This window comes from Mauremys reevesii, linkage group 7, assembly GCF_016161935.1.
Source record: "Mauremys reevesii isolate NIE-2019 linkage group 7, ASM1616193v1, whole genome shotgun sequence".
In the NCBI taxonomy this organism is placed as follows: domain Eukaryota; kingdom Metazoa; phylum Chordata; order Testudines; family Geoemydidae; genus Mauremys; species Mauremys reevesii.
In genome coordinates this window covers 30,884,514-30,902,751 of record NC_052629.1, presented here as the reverse complement: position 1 = coordinate 30,902,751, position 18,238 = coordinate 30,884,514, and the positions used below count along the sequence as shown (strand labels likewise).

Genomic DNA, 18,238 nt, shown 5'->3' with positions numbered 1-18,238 from the left:
CTACCCACCAGATCGGCAGGTAGTGATCGATCTGTCGGGGATCGATTTATCCTATCTAGTGTAGATGCGATAAAATCGATCCCCGATCGCTCTGCCGTCAACTATGGAACTCCACCGCGGCGAGAGGCAGAAGCGGAGTTGACGGGGGAGTGGCAGCAGTCGACTCGTCGCCGTCCTCCTGGCCAGGTAAATCAACCTAAGATATGCCGACTTCAGACCTAGCCTGAGTGAACTTGTGTGGTGTGAAGGAAGTGTTGGTAAGCATATTGTACTGTTCTCAGCTCCAGGATAATGCTATGGAGTGCTGATTCCTGTGCCAATCATTTTTCCTGTGCTGTCTCCCCCTTTAGGTGAGCTCCCCATCCTAACAGAGGTGCATCTATTTGAGGGTCTTCAAAGGTGCTGGATGCAAACATGGGGTTCCAATACAGACCTTCCATGGGTCCTTCCACCACGTAAGTCAGTCCAACACATTTTTAAGCACTGATGTGTTTGGAGAGGCTGTGTCTGTTTGGGGTATACACTATTCTTATTCATGTCTGGAGGCATCTGAAGTGCATCTTTGTGTGGGGAGTCATAAACGTGGAGGCTGACATGTGTCCCAAGACCTGTAGACGTGTCCTCACTGAGGTTTATGGGCTGCACTGTAATGCTGACATTAGGTTGGATAGAGTGGAGAATCTCTCCTTGGGTAGGCAGACTCTTGCTGTTGTGGAGTCTAGAGTAGCTCCTATAAAGTCTATTCTCTGCACTGGAGTTAGTATGCATTTTTTTGTAGTTGATGCAGAGGCCCAGAGATCGGAATAGTGCTAATGCTCTGGATGTTGCCAACTGGACCTCTTGGGGAGACCAGCCACTGAGAAGCCAGTTGTCCATACATGGGAACAGTGAGAGTATCTTATGAGTGCCCCGGGGATGTGGAGAGTCTGAAGTGGAGAACTTGATAGTGATCTTCCCTTATCATGAATCTTAGGAAACATTTGTGGGAGTGGGGGATGGCTACATGAAATTGGGCATCCTGTAGGTTGAGGGCAATGAACCAGTCTCCTGGATCTAAGGACGGAATTATGGTAACTAATGTCACAATTCTGAAGTATTGTGCTAGAACATAGCCATTCAAATTCCTGAGGTCGAGGATTGGTCTCCAGCCTCTGTCTGTCTTGGGAACAAATTAATATTTGGAATAGAATCCTCTTCCAATGAACTCTGGTGGGACTAGTTCTATTGCTCCCAGAATGAGGACAGAATTAACTTCTTGTTTTAGGCGTTCCTCATGAGAAGGGTCCCTAAAGAGGAATGGGGAAGGAAGGGTGCATGGGAAGGAGAAACAGAATAAAAGTGGATAGAGTAGCCCATTTTGAAGACCTCCAGTATCCACTTATCTGAAATAAGGTACTCCCCAGACAGGTAGGTAGTGTGATAGTTGGTTTCCAAATGGGAGGGGGGGTAGTGACACAATATGTGATCTGGTGGAGAGGACTGCTTGATGCCCTTGACCAAGGTGTCATAGAATCACAGAATATCAGGGTTTGAAGGGACCTCAGGAGGTCATCTAGTCCAACCCCCTGCTCAAAGCAGGACCAATCCCCAGACAGATTTTTGCCCCCGATCCCTAAATAGTCCCATCAAGGATTGAACTCACAACCCTGGCTTTAGCAGGCCAATGCTCAAACCACTGAGAGGGAGGGATTGATTGGGTGGAGACCTCTGTTTCTGTGGTCTGGCCTTTCTCCTGAAGAGCTCCAGAGGCTTAATGAAAGTATATTGATGGTACTGGAATTATCTCAATCTTGGAGCAGTTTGTGAAGCTGAATACAGTAGACAGTAGAACTCTGCATCTCAAGCTTGTCGTTGAAAAGGAACTGAGGGGAGGCAGGCTTATACCTCCCTTATATGCCCTCGGTCAGAGTCCAGGCCACTGCTCTCTACAGGCACAGGCCTGCAGACACTACTTTGCAGTCTTCAATTGAGAATGCACGGGTGAGTGCACATGCTATGGTGGAGCACCTATCGGAACATATACTTGAAGATGAAGGAGAAATTTCTTACCGGATAATTTTCTGTTAGCAGCTTCTCCCCTCATTCATCAATACTTTCTACTTGTGAAATTCATAGATAGTTCAATATTGCTGGAGTCCATGTAGGGAGGTGCGAGAGCCACCATCAATCCCTTTAGAGAAAATTTTCAGTGGCCTGAAGTGAAGGGTGCTCCACTGTAGGAGACTCTGAAGCAGTAACTCAATGAAGAGGTGGGTGCTGAGGAGGTAAATCCAGGACAGTTTTAAGGACTGTATCACCAAAAGCAGTGTCATCTCCAGAAGCAGAAAAGGTGCTGGAATGTTTGGGAAGATATGGACAGAAGACCAAGTAGCAATCCTGCAGTTTCCTTTTTTCTCCTCTCCTTCCAGTTCCCCATCTTGCTGGAGGGTTTCTAAACTTTGGAAGCACACTTCCAGGGTGGGGCATATACCTGGAGCCTCCAGTATTGTATTCTGGTCATTTACCAGACTACCAGGATGGGCTGGATGAGAAGAGAAGCTGCTAATAGAAAGATAATGATCAGATAATAAATTTCTCATTTTGCTGCAGAGCTTCACTCCTCAATTAATGGCAAATCGTGAGCAGTGATTCACAGAAGAGGAGAGGGGAAGGATGAGCAGAGTTTTAATTATTATTAAAGTACAATAATAGGCAGAAATGGAAATTCACCCCCATATAAAGCAAGAGCTTTGTAGTTTAAAGAATTATTTGAAAACCAACCCAACAGAACTTTCCTACCAATGGAAGCCTCTGCAGAGGAATGGAAACTTATTTTACAAATTTTCCTCAGACGAGGCTCACATACTTTCTACCACAATGCCTTTATAGACCTGGTAGAGGCAGCCTTCACTACTTCTTTGTAAATAGTTTCACAGATGCCTAGCGAGCCATCTCATGCAGGATTTTAACATCTTGCCTGCTGCAACTTCGAGGCTCTAAGGCTTTTGCATTTTGGCTAGAATGAGATGACACACACACTTCATATGCTTGACATATATCTTTAGAGAGCTGGGAATGCCCATTTATGTCACAGCCTTCCAAAGGGGTGCCAAGGATTGAAACAAAATGATGGGAGGAAAACTATTTCCCTGTAACTGTGGAAAGAATTTACCTAGAACAGTAAGGTTTCTGGAGCTAGAAGAAAAACCTCTTTCTCACCATAACACTAGTGTGGTTCTTGCATGGAAGAACTAATTCAGCACCTGGCATTGTGAAGGTAATGGCAACTGGACCAGGTCAGGTATGTCTAATCTGTCACTCTGATTAATCTTGACACCTAATGATAATGCAGAGGGGAGCCTGATGCACCTGCATAAAGAACACCACTAGGGCTGGTACCCAATTTCCTATGGTGCTTGGTTGTCAGACTCCAGTAAACCATCCAAGAAAAACTCTAGTTTAGGTGAAATTACCAGAACTTTGTGGTAATTATTTGTGTTATGAAGCATCTAGAGGCCAGGACTCCTTTGTGTTGGGCACCATACAAATAAAGAGACAGTCCCTGTCCCAGAGAGCTTTCTGTTTCACACCAAATATATAATTTGATCAGACTAAAGAACAAAATCTCCTGGTTGAATTCTGTCTGGATACCAAAAAGTATCAGTGAGATTAATGAAAAAACCCTGCTGAGTTAAACTTCTCTTCTGATGTCCAAGCTATTAACCATAGCCAGACTGTCCACGTCTGGGACCAAGATGGCATCCTTGATTCAGGAGGCTGTTTTCAGCTAAGAAGGGGCACTGGTACAAATACCTTGATTGTGGGACTAGCCCGCTAGATGGATCTAGGAACCTGAAAGGATGCCTGCCTTCTCCCTCAGGATGGCTAGCACCCATCTCAGTACTTTGGGAGAAACCTAGTACCACTCAGGGCTTGTCTATACGGGACGTTACTGCATGGCAAACCAGGATGAGAGTCTACAGTGTCCCAGCTTGCCATGCAGTAACATCCTGTGTGTACACTGCTACAGCACAGTGTCCCAGAGTGCAGCTTGATGTACTACTGTTTCAAAGATCAGGATGTAAAAACATACTATGGAACTTTTAGTGTCTGGTAGCAGCGTCCACACAGGACATTACTGTGTGGCTAGCTAAGCTAGTGAGCTGTAGATTCATACCTGGGCTTACTGCAAAGTAATGTCCCATGTAGTCAAGCCAGAGTCTTTTAGAACACGGGAAGAGATTTTTCACCTGCCTCCCTATAATCACAAGGTGTGTGGGGAATGGAGCCCTCACGTGCCTCTGTTCTGGGCTGGGACTGCCTGAAGTGCTCCTTATACTTCAGTGAAATCACCCTATGGAGAGAGGGAAGGGCAGAGACTCTGAGCCCCTTTCCCTGGCAGAGCAATGGTCCTTGACCTGAAAGCCAGACAAACACAAATCCGTTTTACGTAACAGCCTGCGGTAAGGCTTCACAGGAGTGATAGGTTTCTCTGAATAACCAGACATGATGCAGGTTGAGCCTGAAAAGTCCCACCTAACAGGCAAAGGAGAAAGGTTTAATAATTATTTCCTATTCTTGCCCTTTCCACCTGTTTCCCTTCATTTCTGTCACTCCCTTTCTTTCTTCAAATTACATATCATCCAGCTCATCTGCGTTTGGCATCAGTGCTGCTGTTCTATATAAGTCTCCTAAATCCTCATTCAGCAATGTTGTTTTCCTTTTTTCTCCTCTCCTTCCAGTCCGCCACCTTTGGGACTTCAGCCTCCATGTTGATCATCCCATTGGCTCATGCTGACTTTAACTGATCTCCTTGTTTGATTTGCGCCCCCACTCAATGTAGGGTTGATTCCTTGTCTTTAGCCAACAAGTTGCCTACAAAGATAAACAATTCCGTGATCTTCACATAACACTTACTTTCACTTACCCCTGTCCTTCCCATAGCTGTTATCATTGTAGCGTGATGTCCAGTCTTAGTACATAAGCTCCTTTGGGTAGAGACTGTCTCTTTTTGGTTTTGTAAAATGCTAAGCACACATTAGTAGCTATATAAATAACAACAATCAATGTAGATATTTTAATAATTTCTTTTATCAAGAAGAGTATGCAACCCATAGTCAGCATTTCCTTCCTGCTCCATTCCCACTACCCACTTTTTTTTTACATCAGGTCCTCTGTCTTCTTTTCTTAAAAGAATGACTATACAAATATTTTGCAATGGTATTAAATAAAAAAATAAAAAATCCAAGTGTAGGTAACCCCTAAGGACCACTACAAACCTCATCACTTACCGTTCCAAGTTCAGGGCCTGCTTTTTTGCCATACCTTCACTAATAAACACACAAGGCACAGCATAAATAAATAAAAAAAAAAAAAAGAAGAAGAAAATCCACACACAACCCTTTTTCCCTTGAGAGAGGAAGGCAGAAAGGGAAAATGACAGAACCATGTTCAACACACGCTAGTCACTTAATGCACTGCTGGAAATTGCTCAGATACCATTGTGATAGAAATGGTACGAGAATCTGAGCAAAGTTGAGTTTCTGTAAGTGTGCTAGTGGAAAAAACATGGTCCTTAAGGAGCAAAGTTGTTATTTTTTTGGTGGGGGTGTATGAGGTCACGGTAAGACAATGAAAGCACCTCAATCAGGAATAGGAATGGGACCTGATTGCAGAAAGCTGCTGCTGCTAGGTGCAGCTGTTCTTGATAGCTTTTCTCCTAGAGCTGTGGAGAGGATGTGGGGGAACTGGGCTTGCAATGTGAGGACTGGGACCTGACTGTTCAGAGCTATTACTGGAAGGGAGAGATAGCGGATCAGGAGCTGCTAAGAGGAAAGCACTTTCAGTGTGCTCTTTAGAAACAGCTACCTGCCCAGTCTGCTCCTTGCACCCCATAGTAACCATGACAGCTTAGTTACCCTCCTGGTTCTTCCAAAGCTGGTTCCTTATAAATTAGATGTATTTCTTGTGGCAGAGTGTTCCAACACTACATTGCCCTGTCCTTGTTAATCTTATACATTGTCCTGATACGACACAGAGGGAATAAGCTGTTGTTGAAATAACTGGCTTCCATTAGCAAGCATGTGATTGGCAGGATGATAAAGTCTTTTCCATCACAGGTCAGCTACTTTTTATAAAGAGGGCAATCCTGCTGATCCATCTTTTAGCTACAGTCTCTCTCTGAGTCCCAATTCTCCTGCCTTTTAGCTTTGATATGGTTCAAGCTTTCCCCTTGTATCAGCCCCTACCTGTCATCAAGTCCTCTGTACTGAACAGCAAATATCAGGAGTTTGACCTCAGGGCACAGTCCGGGTGGGCAGGTAAAACCTGACCAGTGGACCTACTTCCTTATCTTTCATATCCCACAATTCATGAAGTATCAAATTCAAACTAAAAAACAGAAGCATGACCTTTCATAAGAAGTTTCTGAAAAAGGCTATGTTGCCTTTCTAAGTTTTCTTGAAAAGAACTGTCATCTACCCTATTAAGAGAGAAATGGATGACAAAAAAGGAAGAGAGGGAAAACAGTGTTAAATCCTTATTAAAAGGTAACTGTCACTCTTTATGAATACTTGCATCCCTGTGAGTTTCTCATGAGACACACAAGAAATATAAAAGAAAAAATAAACAAAACACTCTATGTAACTATTCTACAGCTAGATGCTCAGTAACAAGCTAATTGCCTAAATTTTTGCAGTTTATAACATATCTGAAATTTAGCAGATTCCCAGTATGTGAAAAAGACACTCTGTGAAGTATTATACAGCATAAAAAAAATTCTAGACACACGCTGCTAATGCAAGCACAATTTAAATAATTATGTATAAGCAGTACCATAAGTATTTATCTAGCATATTCAACAGCTGGTACTTAAACATATAAAAATATTATTTATTTCCTATAGTAAATGCACACATACTCGCCCCATGCTCCTGCACTGCTGGAAATTACTTTTTCCCTGAAAGAAATGTAGGCTCTTCAAGGATTTATAGCATTTAGGATAATGAAAGTTGCAAAGAAAATGTGCCACAATGAAATCAATCTTTAAACCTCTCTTCCCTTCAACAAAACTATTTACTGTAGTACAAAGTGGAAGGCATTTAATCACCTATAACGCTAGTAATAAGGGAGGATATAAAAATCCAGCGGATAAAGTCTACTTGTCAACCCAGGATCTCTGATGTAGAATACCAAAAGAAGAACTATACTTCCACACATCAAATTGCAGTTTCTGAAATTCTTCTTTCACTTCTCTTATCCACAGACATCACATTTCTATTGGATAGCTTTAACACAGGCTAGGGGCCTGATCCTCTGCTCACTTATTCCAGATTTACACCATTGTAACTTCATTGATTACAAAGGTATCATTAAACCTGTGTGAGTGATCTTAGAATCTGACCCTATACCTTTTCATTTTATCACTGAAAAAGCTGCTCTCCCCCACCCCCAGTTTTTTGCTCATTAGCATGAGAGACTATCTGCAAAATATTTTACAACAGGATTTTCATTTTTTGAGAAGATTTGGATTGCTGTGAGAAAGCTATGCAGAAATGAAAACACTGTGAACATACAGATAATCTGGCATGGAACCCTTCTTAGATTACCCCTTTTTTCTAGATGACTTTTGTCAAGTGGCAACATTGCTGAATAATGTTGTCAAAGGCCTTGGAGTGTTTAAATCAATCCCATCTTTATTTGGTTAACTATTCATTTCACAGTTCAGGTAACACTTTTACTATATTTGTGAAACAAAACAAAAAAAATATGATAAATCCTTTTTAAAAAAAGATAATGTCAAGTAAAAAAACTGAGGAAGATGAATTGTTAGTGATGGACACAGCATAAGAATCTAACGAGAACAAGAAATAGAAATAATGGGCTGAAACAAAGATAAGTAAGATTCAGTCTGGAAAATTTTCCTTATGGTGAGATCTGTGGAACAGTCTTCCCAAGGGAGGAGTTTGGAGCCCATCACTGAAGACATTTAAAACTAAAATGGACATAGCATTAGAAATCAGTCATCACTAGGATGGAATGTGGCAGCAGTTTATCAGGGTAAAACAATTCTACATAACAGTTTAGGACAGGCAGTAGGGAACAATACTATGTCAAATTGAAAATGCAGGATGTAATTCAGTAGGTAGAAGGTAATTGCCTGAAATGGAATCAGGCCAGCACATCGACATGTATACTCTTGCATAAAAAGTGACATGGGATCTTGACAAGTTGTGAGGACCTCAATTTAACATTTTATCCACAAGATGGCACCTCTGGTAGCACAGTGCCCCCTAACATCATGCTGGGGAAACAGTTTAATACTAACTCATAGGGAAGAGTCCCACGAATACCACTTAAAATAATTGCTGTTTTTCAACAGTGGTTACACTGAGACGTCTAAAAACATGAGAGATCATTGAATTGTAACAACTTCAGCACTAAGCAAAAGGGGGAAATTAATGAGATAAAAAAACAACTAATGTCTTACTTGTCTGAGGTCGATGAAAGCTAACTGCAGGGTGTCCCCGTGGAATCCTGGCACAGGCTCAGAACTGGCAAACACTGTAAGCAAAGTTTAGAAATATTAAGGAGGCAGAATTAAAAAAACTAACTAACAGCAACTTCTTTTCATTACAAATGTGGGGTACTACAAAGCGGTAGACATTAACTATTTTGATAGAAATCAAAGATTATACCAATTAATTCACATTCGCCATCATTTTAAACTCTTATAAGCCTTAATTATGATACATTTATCCTACATAAAGTTCAAAACCAGTAATAATACTCCAATCATGTGAGCGGCAGACTTTACACTTTTTGTCCTGAGGTGAATGATTACAAAAGTATTTTGAAACTATACCAATTCCATGGCCGTCAACGTATTTTTAAACATCTGCTTTTGTCATAGCATCTGCTCTATAAAAATCCCACCTCTAGTCAAACAGCAATAAAAGGCAGACACTTAGGTGGGAGTTAGCTTAATGTGCAGACAACAGGTGGAAAGTTCTAAGCACCATAATCAGAACAGAGGTGGAATGTCTGCTCATGCCTTTTAACAAGTTTTTTGATAATGGAATTTTGCTCTTTAAAAAGCCCAAAGTAGGTTGTCAAAATTGGAAGGCTGAAGTATGTTCAAAACGCAAACAAACAAACAAACAAACAAACAAACAACATATATTAAACACTAGCTGCATTATTTCAGTAAGATGTATGACCATTGATATTTGCTGTTAAAGTGTTTTAAAAATCAAACTGATTTATTTTTAACAACTTATTTTTATGGCAGTTTAAAATAAAGCTCGTGACTTAGGAAAGAAAGCAGGAAAAGGGCGCAGCTTATTGAAGATTTTGTCTTTGTAAAATAAAAGTTACAAGGAACTTGAAAATTAATTAAAAAATCCACAATAAGATGCAACACAAATGAACCCACAATCAGGAAAAAGGCAGAGTGGATGATCTAATCTAATTAAAATTGTCCTGTGGAAGATGATGAATCCTTCAGGCAGGAGAAAGCAACAACCACTGCCAGCAGTGAACCAAGGTGCTAGCCAGACCCACTTCTGCTCCTCCCTTTGCACCCCTTTGTGGAGCTTTTTGGGCACAATGTCCCAGCAGTTCCTTCCCTTCCTCTCAGGAGCACCACATGGGCTGAAGCTCTCCACAGAATTTCCAGCAGGAATGGCCATTTTAACGTGGCTCCTGGATGCAGCAGCAGCACCCACTGCCACCAGGGGCAAGTTGATCCCTGTTTGTCCCTTTGTGGAGCTAGGACTTTGGGGGCACATGACCCCAGCAGCACACCTCACCCACAACAGTAGCACTGGAGGAAGGGGAAAAAGGCCAGATGCCCCAATGAATCATCAGTTCCAGACACTCTGTGCTGTTTGTGGGATGGTGAGACTGACTTTTGGATGCAGGAGGTATTGGAAAGGGGAATAACTGAATGCTTAAGACCCTGGTGGCATTGTCCCAAACCTAGACCACAGGGATATCGGAGCATACACTTCATATACGATCAATAGAATTTTTACCATCTTGCACCTGACAGCTGCAGGGACCCAACCTAGCCCCTCTGGACAGCAACAGGGTGGGAAAACCATTGGTGCATGGTGTCCTTCCAGTCCCAGTTAGGATAAGTGCCCAAAGAGGAGGGGACCCATCAGCTGCAGGAGCTGTGGGGATGATTTATATTTTTAAAAATGGAATTAATGATACTAATTAGATTGGAAATTGGGAATAGTCTACTGTATACAGGGGTGAAAACTAATCAAGCAAATAACAGGCAGACAACAAACGGACACTTTCTGGGAGCAGGAATGTTAAGGGAGAGCATAGGCTATGGGTTTGACACATTAAATGATTCAAAGCCAAAAAGTTGTGCACATTGCAAAGCTATTGGACCACAAGATCTTATTACTCTTCCTTCATCCTTCTATTTCTTGTTATATTCACTTGCTGCATCATGTCTTTATTTAAGCTCTTTGGGGCAAGGACTGCCTCAATGCTGTCTACGTACATGTTTCTACATGCACCTTAACATTGCCATTTCCTGACTTCTAAGTGCCTTTTTATCTTAACATTCTTGTAATGCAGCTTTCACATATGGAAATTCATATGTTTTTAAAATAGAAAAATGAAGAATTTCTTTCACCGTATTCAACTATTTGCTAGATGTCAGTGGAATGCTCTGTATTGCTCAATATGACCAGTCATCAGAGGCAAAAGCCCTTGCCTCATTCCATATGCACCTTTCTACCCTGTATGGAAAAAGACATTTACACCCACACTTATTGTATAGCAGGAGGCAGAAGTCTTCCCCACACACCTTCCCAGCACTGTCTCTGAACTTTCCTAGCTATTTATACATGCACTGAATCCATAGAATGATGGCAGACCAATAAAAGGTCATATTACAAATTCAGTGTGGACGCACAAAGTATATTTTAGAAAGCCATATAACTTTGACATTCACACCCAGTTTCTAGCTCGTTACCAAAGGCACATTTACAACCTGGAGATTATCTTCCCACCAAATTTCAACCTTTTGCTATGTACCACTGCTGTACAGGAACTCCTCACTTAAAGTCGTCCCAGTTAACGTAGTTTTGATATTAAGTTGCTGATCAATTAGGGAACATGCTCGTTTAAACTTGTGAATTGCTCCCTTCTAACTTCGTTTGGCAGCTGCCTGTTTTGTCCACTGCTTGCAGGAAAAGCAGCCCGTTGCAGCTAGCTGGTGGGTGGTTGGAACCAAGGTGGACCAGCAGCCCCCATATCAGCTCCCCACTCACCTAAGTTCCCTGTGCAGCAGCTGTCTCTCTCCCCCCCCCCCGCCATGTGCTGCTCCTGCCCTCTGCCTTGGAGCTGCTACCAGAGACTCCTGCTTGCTGTATGGGGGGAGGGGGGGGAAAAGGGGAGCTAATGTCAGGGTGTCTCCCCCTCCCCCTGGTACCCCACATACCCCATCTTCCATAGAGCAGGGGGGACACACGATGGAGGGAGGGAGCTTCTAGGCAGTAGCTGCCCTCAGGTCTCAGCAAGCTGATTGAATTAAAAAGGCAGTGTACTTAAGCCTGGAGTCAGCTACTTAAAGGGGAAATGCGCATTTTTTCTCTCTCACACAGGGTGTGTGTGTCTGACTGCCCTCCCTCATTTCCTGCTGCCTTGTAGAGTGTTGTGAGAGTTAACCCTTGAGGGCTCAGTCAATTGCTAGTTCATTTAGCAGTAAGGCATTCCCTGGGAAATATCCCACCCTCTGACTCCTCCACCTCAACCAAGCTTCACAATCATCATCACTGTGTACCAGTATTAAATTGTTTGTTTAAAACTTATAGAGTGAGTGAGAGTGAGTGAGTGTGTGTGTGTGTGTTTTGGTCTTTTGTCTGGTGAAAAAAGTTTCTCTGGAACCTCACCCCCTCATTTACATTAATTCTTATGAGGAAACTGGATTCGCTTAACATAATTTCTCTTAAAGTCGCATTTTCCAGGAACATAACTACAACGTTAAGTGAGGAGTTCCTGTACTAGAGAGGATCAAAGAAGCATAGTGTTAACAAATCATATCTGGGCATGCTTTTTAAAATCTGTTAACTTTTTGCAAGTCTATTCTCCTTACTCTAGAGTTAGGTTCTTACATTCAGAAAAATTGGTCTTTACTGTCTTAAATACAGTAGTAGGTAGTGCTCATATGGAACACTAGGTTATTTTTATTTAATTATTAGTGGTGCATATAGCAACAACTCTATTTAAGTCTGCAGAAGTGTTTCAATTCTAATGGGTCACTTTCTGTTTTTTACCTTCCTGGCTGACATTTAGCAGGTTTGTTCTAAGAATGGGAGTGACTTTTTAAAAAGATGAACAGTTGAATACAAATGGTTTAGCTGTTTTCAAGAATGAAGAGAGTGATTATATTTGCCTTGCTATACAACAAATCTGAAACTTTTTTAATACAGCATTTTTATCTGCAGATGTCAGAGCATTTTACAAAAGAAGGTAGGTACCACTGTCTTAATTTTATGGAGGGGAAACAGAAGCATACAGTAGGTGAGTGGCAGAACTGAAAACAGAACCTAGGTCTCCTGACTCTCGAGTCCAGTGCCCTATCCACATTGCCTCCCTGGATGAGTAAAATGTAGGTTTGAAAAGAGGTTAGCTAGAACATTTTGAAAGTCAAATGAAAGCTGACATACAGGTATTTTATACTGCAGAATGTTTTAAGAGGACCAAAAGTAACATCTAGAGTTAAGGCTGTCAGTGTATCCATTCTAGAGGGTCCTTTCTAGATACTGATAAAACGTTGCCTTACTTTTATCTGTCAGGAAAAAAATCCTCTATATTTGTTCTCAGCCTGAGAGTGAATTTTTTTTTTTACTCTGACCAAAACTGATTGAGCCATTTTGTATAGGATAGACAGAGTGAAAATTGCAAAGATTTGCCATTAAAAAAATTCTCAGGAGTTTGGTCGAGAAACTTGAAATCTGGTAGGTAATTAAGTTGCATATATACGTTATGATGGTCTGGTAAAAATCTTCTTTGGTTTGACCACGTCATAAGAAAATGTACAGTATTTAGTTGACTCACACTGTTTTTGTTCACAGGCCTCCCAGCATACTAATGGAACTGTTTAACATAAATATGTAAATAGAGTGAAATTCCATTTTCTGTGTGTATGTGGACTAGGATCTTTGAGTGTGTGTGTATATACACAATCTATCTGAGTGCATTCACTACACAACCCTGAATCATTCAACATCCAGCCCATGCACTTAATGAAGCTTGGGAGCAAAGGAGAAATAATTTGCAACTATGTAATTAAAAGATGGATGGTAAAATGTATGCAAAAGAGGGCCAAGTTTTAAGATTGTGCAGACAGCTTCAACTCTGGTATTTTCTGGTGTGAAAGTTTTGTTCTTTTAACTAATTTTTCTATATAACATATGGATGTGCATTTAAATAATAAATTCTAGGGAGTCGCAAACCTTTTAGATTTTATAGGCCAACCTCGGTGTACAATCCGGGTCTCTTTGAATTCCTTCATTCCTCCCAACAAATTCTCTCTATGCCACCGTCCCATCCCCACTCTATTTCAGGGACTCCCTGCAACATTCCCCCTGCTCCCTTACCTCATACCTGGGCTCTGTGTCTTCCATTCCTCTTCCCCTGACACCATTCCCCTATTCTCCCCCCCACCCCGCCACATGTGAGAAGAGTTGTGTGTGCCCCCCTTCACCCTTCTCTTTCCCCTCATACCAAGGTCCCCCATTCTCCCTGCTCTCAGAGGGTCTGCGTGCCTCCATGCCAGGGGACTCTGGGTGCACCCCATTTCCCTCTTCCCCCCATGTCCCCCCTTTCCCTCCATACTAGGGCTCCTGAATCTCCCCCTGCCAGGGAATCTGTGTACTCTCCTTTCCTCCCATACTTTTTATTGCCTCCTTCCCTCCTCTCTTCCCCTTATTCCCCCATTCCATCTCTTACCAGGGTCCCCCATTCTCTCCTCATGCCAGGGGCTATGTGTATGCCCCAATTCCCCCCCATCCTCCATGCCAGGTTTCCCCATCCTCCCTCTCCCATTAGGAGAATGGGCAGAGATGAAATAGGGGTATTGTTATGCTGGAAAGTATTAATTGGTGTCATTAACCAGTTCTTTGATCTACAGACAATTGCAGAGGTGCTTGAAGCTGTGGCTGTGCTAAACAGATGGCCAGCGCTATGTGTGTTCCCCACTTCTCCCCTTCTGGTTTTTCAGTTTTCCCCCAAATCAATAAGATTTGATGCCTGCAATGCTTTCTGAAATTTTGGAATTGATTGGACGTGGCGTTCAAATATTATTGTGTACATCCAAACAAAGAAATGCCATCGAGTTAAGCTGTAAGGCCTTACAAACTCAGCCAATAAGTACACAAACAATTATTTTAATTTATATCTTAAGACAAAGAACATCTCTGCTATGCTGAAATTTAGGTTATCTGTTACCATAAACAGTGATAATACTGAGCTTCTCTGTAGTTCTATATTTAACAAAATGCCAGGGTCTACTGTTTATTTTATGACAGGGTCTACTGTTTATTTTATATCTATTGAGGATCCCTAAGCATATGCAACCATCACTTCATGTCTGTGACTTGCTCAGTGTACAGGACTGGAAATTCAACATTTACTTTGAGAGCATAAATGAACAGTTTGCACCTAAGTGACAGAAACTTAAATTTGGGTACATGCTTAAGGTCATAAGTTAACTGAACAGAGCTGTTTCTTCACCTTCACAGCATTGCTTCTTGGATTCTAACTCAAGACAGCAAAGCTGTAAATTAATTTTTAACCCCAGAACATGAAGATTTAAGGCCAAATCCTGACCCAAAAATCATTTCAGCATCACAGAGCCTTTAGCACCTTTGCAGCACTGTTGGACTTTCCAGCTGCTCAGCATACCCTGAGGGGACCTTCCCTGTGGCTGTCAACTAGCACTTAAAAGTCACCACCCAACTCTGCCCACTGAACGCATGACGTCCCTCTCTTCCCCCAAATTGCCATGAAGGATTACCTCAGGTGAGTTAGCACCAACATGACTTCCCAGGAGAGGGGAGTTCAGCCAGCAGACTGAGTAGGCTATCGAGCAGGAGACGGTCTCCTGCAAAGAAACAACAGGGCTTTGGCTCCTCAACCTCTTACTTATCTGTATGTGAGGCCACCTGCAAACGTGCTAAATAAAGCAAAATAGGGGTCCAAAATTACGTTTTCCCCCTAAAGCTGCTGCAACCCTATCCAGGCACAATATGGTGAAAAAGGGGAAGATCTATGAGAGAGTGTTTGGACAGGAATGGCAGCAGGAGCTGATCTGCATTAATCCCCTTATCTCCCAAGCAGTTGCAGCAATTCTATGTCCTTTTATGGACTGGGTGAAAATCCCTTCCATCTCTCTTACACACAAGCCTAACTGCCCTAAGAGTCAGCTAGGCTGATGCACAGGTGGGTTATGAGGCCTGCTAAGTCTTGTGTGCCTCTTACTGACATTTAATCCTTCATCAGGATTTAGCTCTTTACTTTTTAAAAATAATGATATAGTGAAACTCTCTGGTAACTTTCTAGTTATTAATATTTCTAAATCAGGTACAATTTAATTAAAAAATGCTGATGTCAATATATCCAGAATGGCATGATGTTTTAAATTAAAGCTTTATATCCCCTTAAACTACAGACCCTGAGTTCTACAATTATGCCAAGCATAAGCCCAAATTTAAATATATATTTTGACAGACAGTGTCCATGGCAAGTCAAGTTTTTCCACAAACAGGTCTTTTGCTGCAGGTCTTATTCTATTTTAATAAATATATTTAAATGGTTTCAAATGCTGTGGATCTAAATATACTTTCAGGTATAGTTTTTAATTTCAAAAAGCGATTTTAGTTCCTGTCACCTTAGATAGGAAACATTTCTACTTATATTTAACAGTATAACTTACCAAATAATGTTAGCAATGACAGTCGTTTTAGAACATTAAATACATATACATCCGATTATATATTATTAGTGGTGGGCATACATCTAACGTGTTTGTAAGTCAGAAAATCCTGAAGCTTTTTATGTGGTCTTGCGGTTCTCCACCAGAACCAGTGCTCAGTCTCTCCTAGCAATCTCCCTTCCCCAAACAAACTCCTGCTACTCTTACCCACTGCATTGCGGGGAAAGAGCCAAACAGCCTGCCCCTGCTACAGCTTGTGAGTTTTATCTTTGGGAGGTGACTGAAATACCCCATTTCCCCCCAGGGTACTCGTATTCTGGCACAAACAGGAGGATTTCTCTGTGGCTTTTCTGCAACAGGCCTCAGTGGCCCCTCTTATAATGATAATCAGAAAAAAAACCTGGGAAACCCTAAAGTTATCCCATTCATACTAGCTGCAGATTACCACAGATATAAAAGACACTATATAATATATAGGGAATAAAACAACTACTTCAGTTCCAATAAGAACACCTGCAAAACCTCCACCCATCCCATGAATCAAATCCAAAACTTTTAAAATGTTGGGAAAGGTTGATTAAGTTCCCCAACCCCCAACCTCCCCAAAAAATTTCTCCTGGAGCCGAGCAGTCACAACATGCTTTCTTTAACATTCCTCTTTCTTCTCAAACCCTTGTCTCCTTGGAAATGGGGAGGCCTGGCAACATAATTTCCTCTTTTAGAATTGGAGGAAGTTCATCTTGAAGCAGCCAGGTAATCTGCTCCTTCTGTTCTCTGGCATCAGGAGCAAGTAACCTCGCTGCTGAGCCCTGCTGATCTGCCTCTTTAAAATGTAAATCAGTATGGCTCCTCAAAATGCAATGCAGGATTGTGAAATTTCAGAGCATGCCATAAGAGCTCTTCCTCCATTCCCACAAGAACTAGTCCCTGTAACAAGTTTTATGACTTGTTATGAAACAAGAATTTAACTGCATTTGCCAATTGGATTCTTGGCTCTTAAAAAGATGGAGTTTTGACCTTTAAAGTATTTGGGCAAAGCGTTGGGTGTGCTTTTGATTCAATTAATTATTCCAGTTGACGTATTCAAAGAATTTGTCCCTCATTTTATGACTAACAAAACTTCAGTCTCAAGGGAGGTTAATACAGAATCTTTTTCAAACACTAAATTCACTAACAATTTTTTGAAGGAAACAAATTTTACAGGAAATCAAATTTTTGCCACTGTTATTTCCATCTCCTGTTTATATAATATACTACTTTTAAACCTGAAAGAATAAAAAAAAAGTATCATTAAAATCCGAACAAATGTCTAGATACCGGAATGTTGCTAAGACTTAAAATAATTAAAATGGCTATTTAGAAGCACTGAACTTTCTGCATTACACCTGAAAACTTTCAAATTCAGAATGCATCTGATATACCCTCCACTTCTGGGTCAGTAAAACATCAAATCCATTTATCAAATACAGGTAGGAAGCTACCTGCCATTTGTGAATTATTTGCACATCCCGAGTGCTAATGGAAACGTCACTGTCATAGCCATTAATTCAAAAATGTCAAAGAATAAAGCTGGATGAGGGCGATGAGCAAGAACATAAATCACAGCCAGCAAAGTGATGCCTGGAATGTGACTGTGACAGACCTTATGAATGAATCTCCAACAACAAAGCAATCTCTGGGCAGACTTTGGTGCCTACCCCTTATTCTGAACATTATAAGATGGTATTTTTTGTAACATACTTATTCAGCAAACATTACATAAACTCTTATTTAGCTGTAGCTAAACACTTCAAAGGAAATATATTTGATCAAATATATTTTCAGAGAAATTGTTATACTTTACATTAAAAACATTGCAGAAAGAGTCAAAATTTTACCAACAGTTACATATATAAAAAAAATGCTACAAGGCACCTGGGGTTGTCCATTATAGTTAAGAATGAAAATAGTTTCCATAAAATTATTACTTCCCCAGTCGCTCACTTCGTCCCTCTCTCACACACACAACTTTCAGACACATTCACATTTTGTTCTGAAATTTTCCATGCTTAGTCTTAGCTATATGCTAAATTAATTTTGGGGGGAAACTTAGAACATCATCCTTTTGGCTCATTTTAAGTTATGGGAAAATTAAAAATCAGATTTCTCACTGTAAAAACATTCTAACCTCATGTTTTTGAACAGGACGATAGCAAAAAGGCTAGAACTTGTAGAGACACATCCTGATGAAAAACAAAATCCTTCAACTGGTTAGGAAAAAGTAAACAAAATTATATGTGACTGAGAAGTCGCTTAGAG

General features: G+C 41.2%; 1 protein-coding gene across 12 annotated transcripts in view; it reads right to left on the bottom strand.

Annotated features, from left to right (window-relative positions):
- EXOC6 (exocyst complex component 6) overlaps positions 1-18,238 on the bottom strand; it is a 185,165-nt gene that overhangs the window by 27,088 nt on the left and 139,839 nt on the right. For 10 of the 12 annotated variants that reach the window (XM_039547871.1, XM_039547872.1, XM_039547873.1 and 7 more), the window contains one exon: positions 8,468-8,541. In XM_039547871.1, the coding sequence (XP_039403805.1) occupies positions 8,468-8,541 (74 nt within the window). Of the gene's footprint in view, positions 1-4,311; positions 4,855-7,594; positions 7,957-8,467; positions 8,542-18,238 lie in introns of those variants that run through there. The other 2 variants (XM_039547877.1, XM_039547880.1) reach the window with 2 other exon arrangements.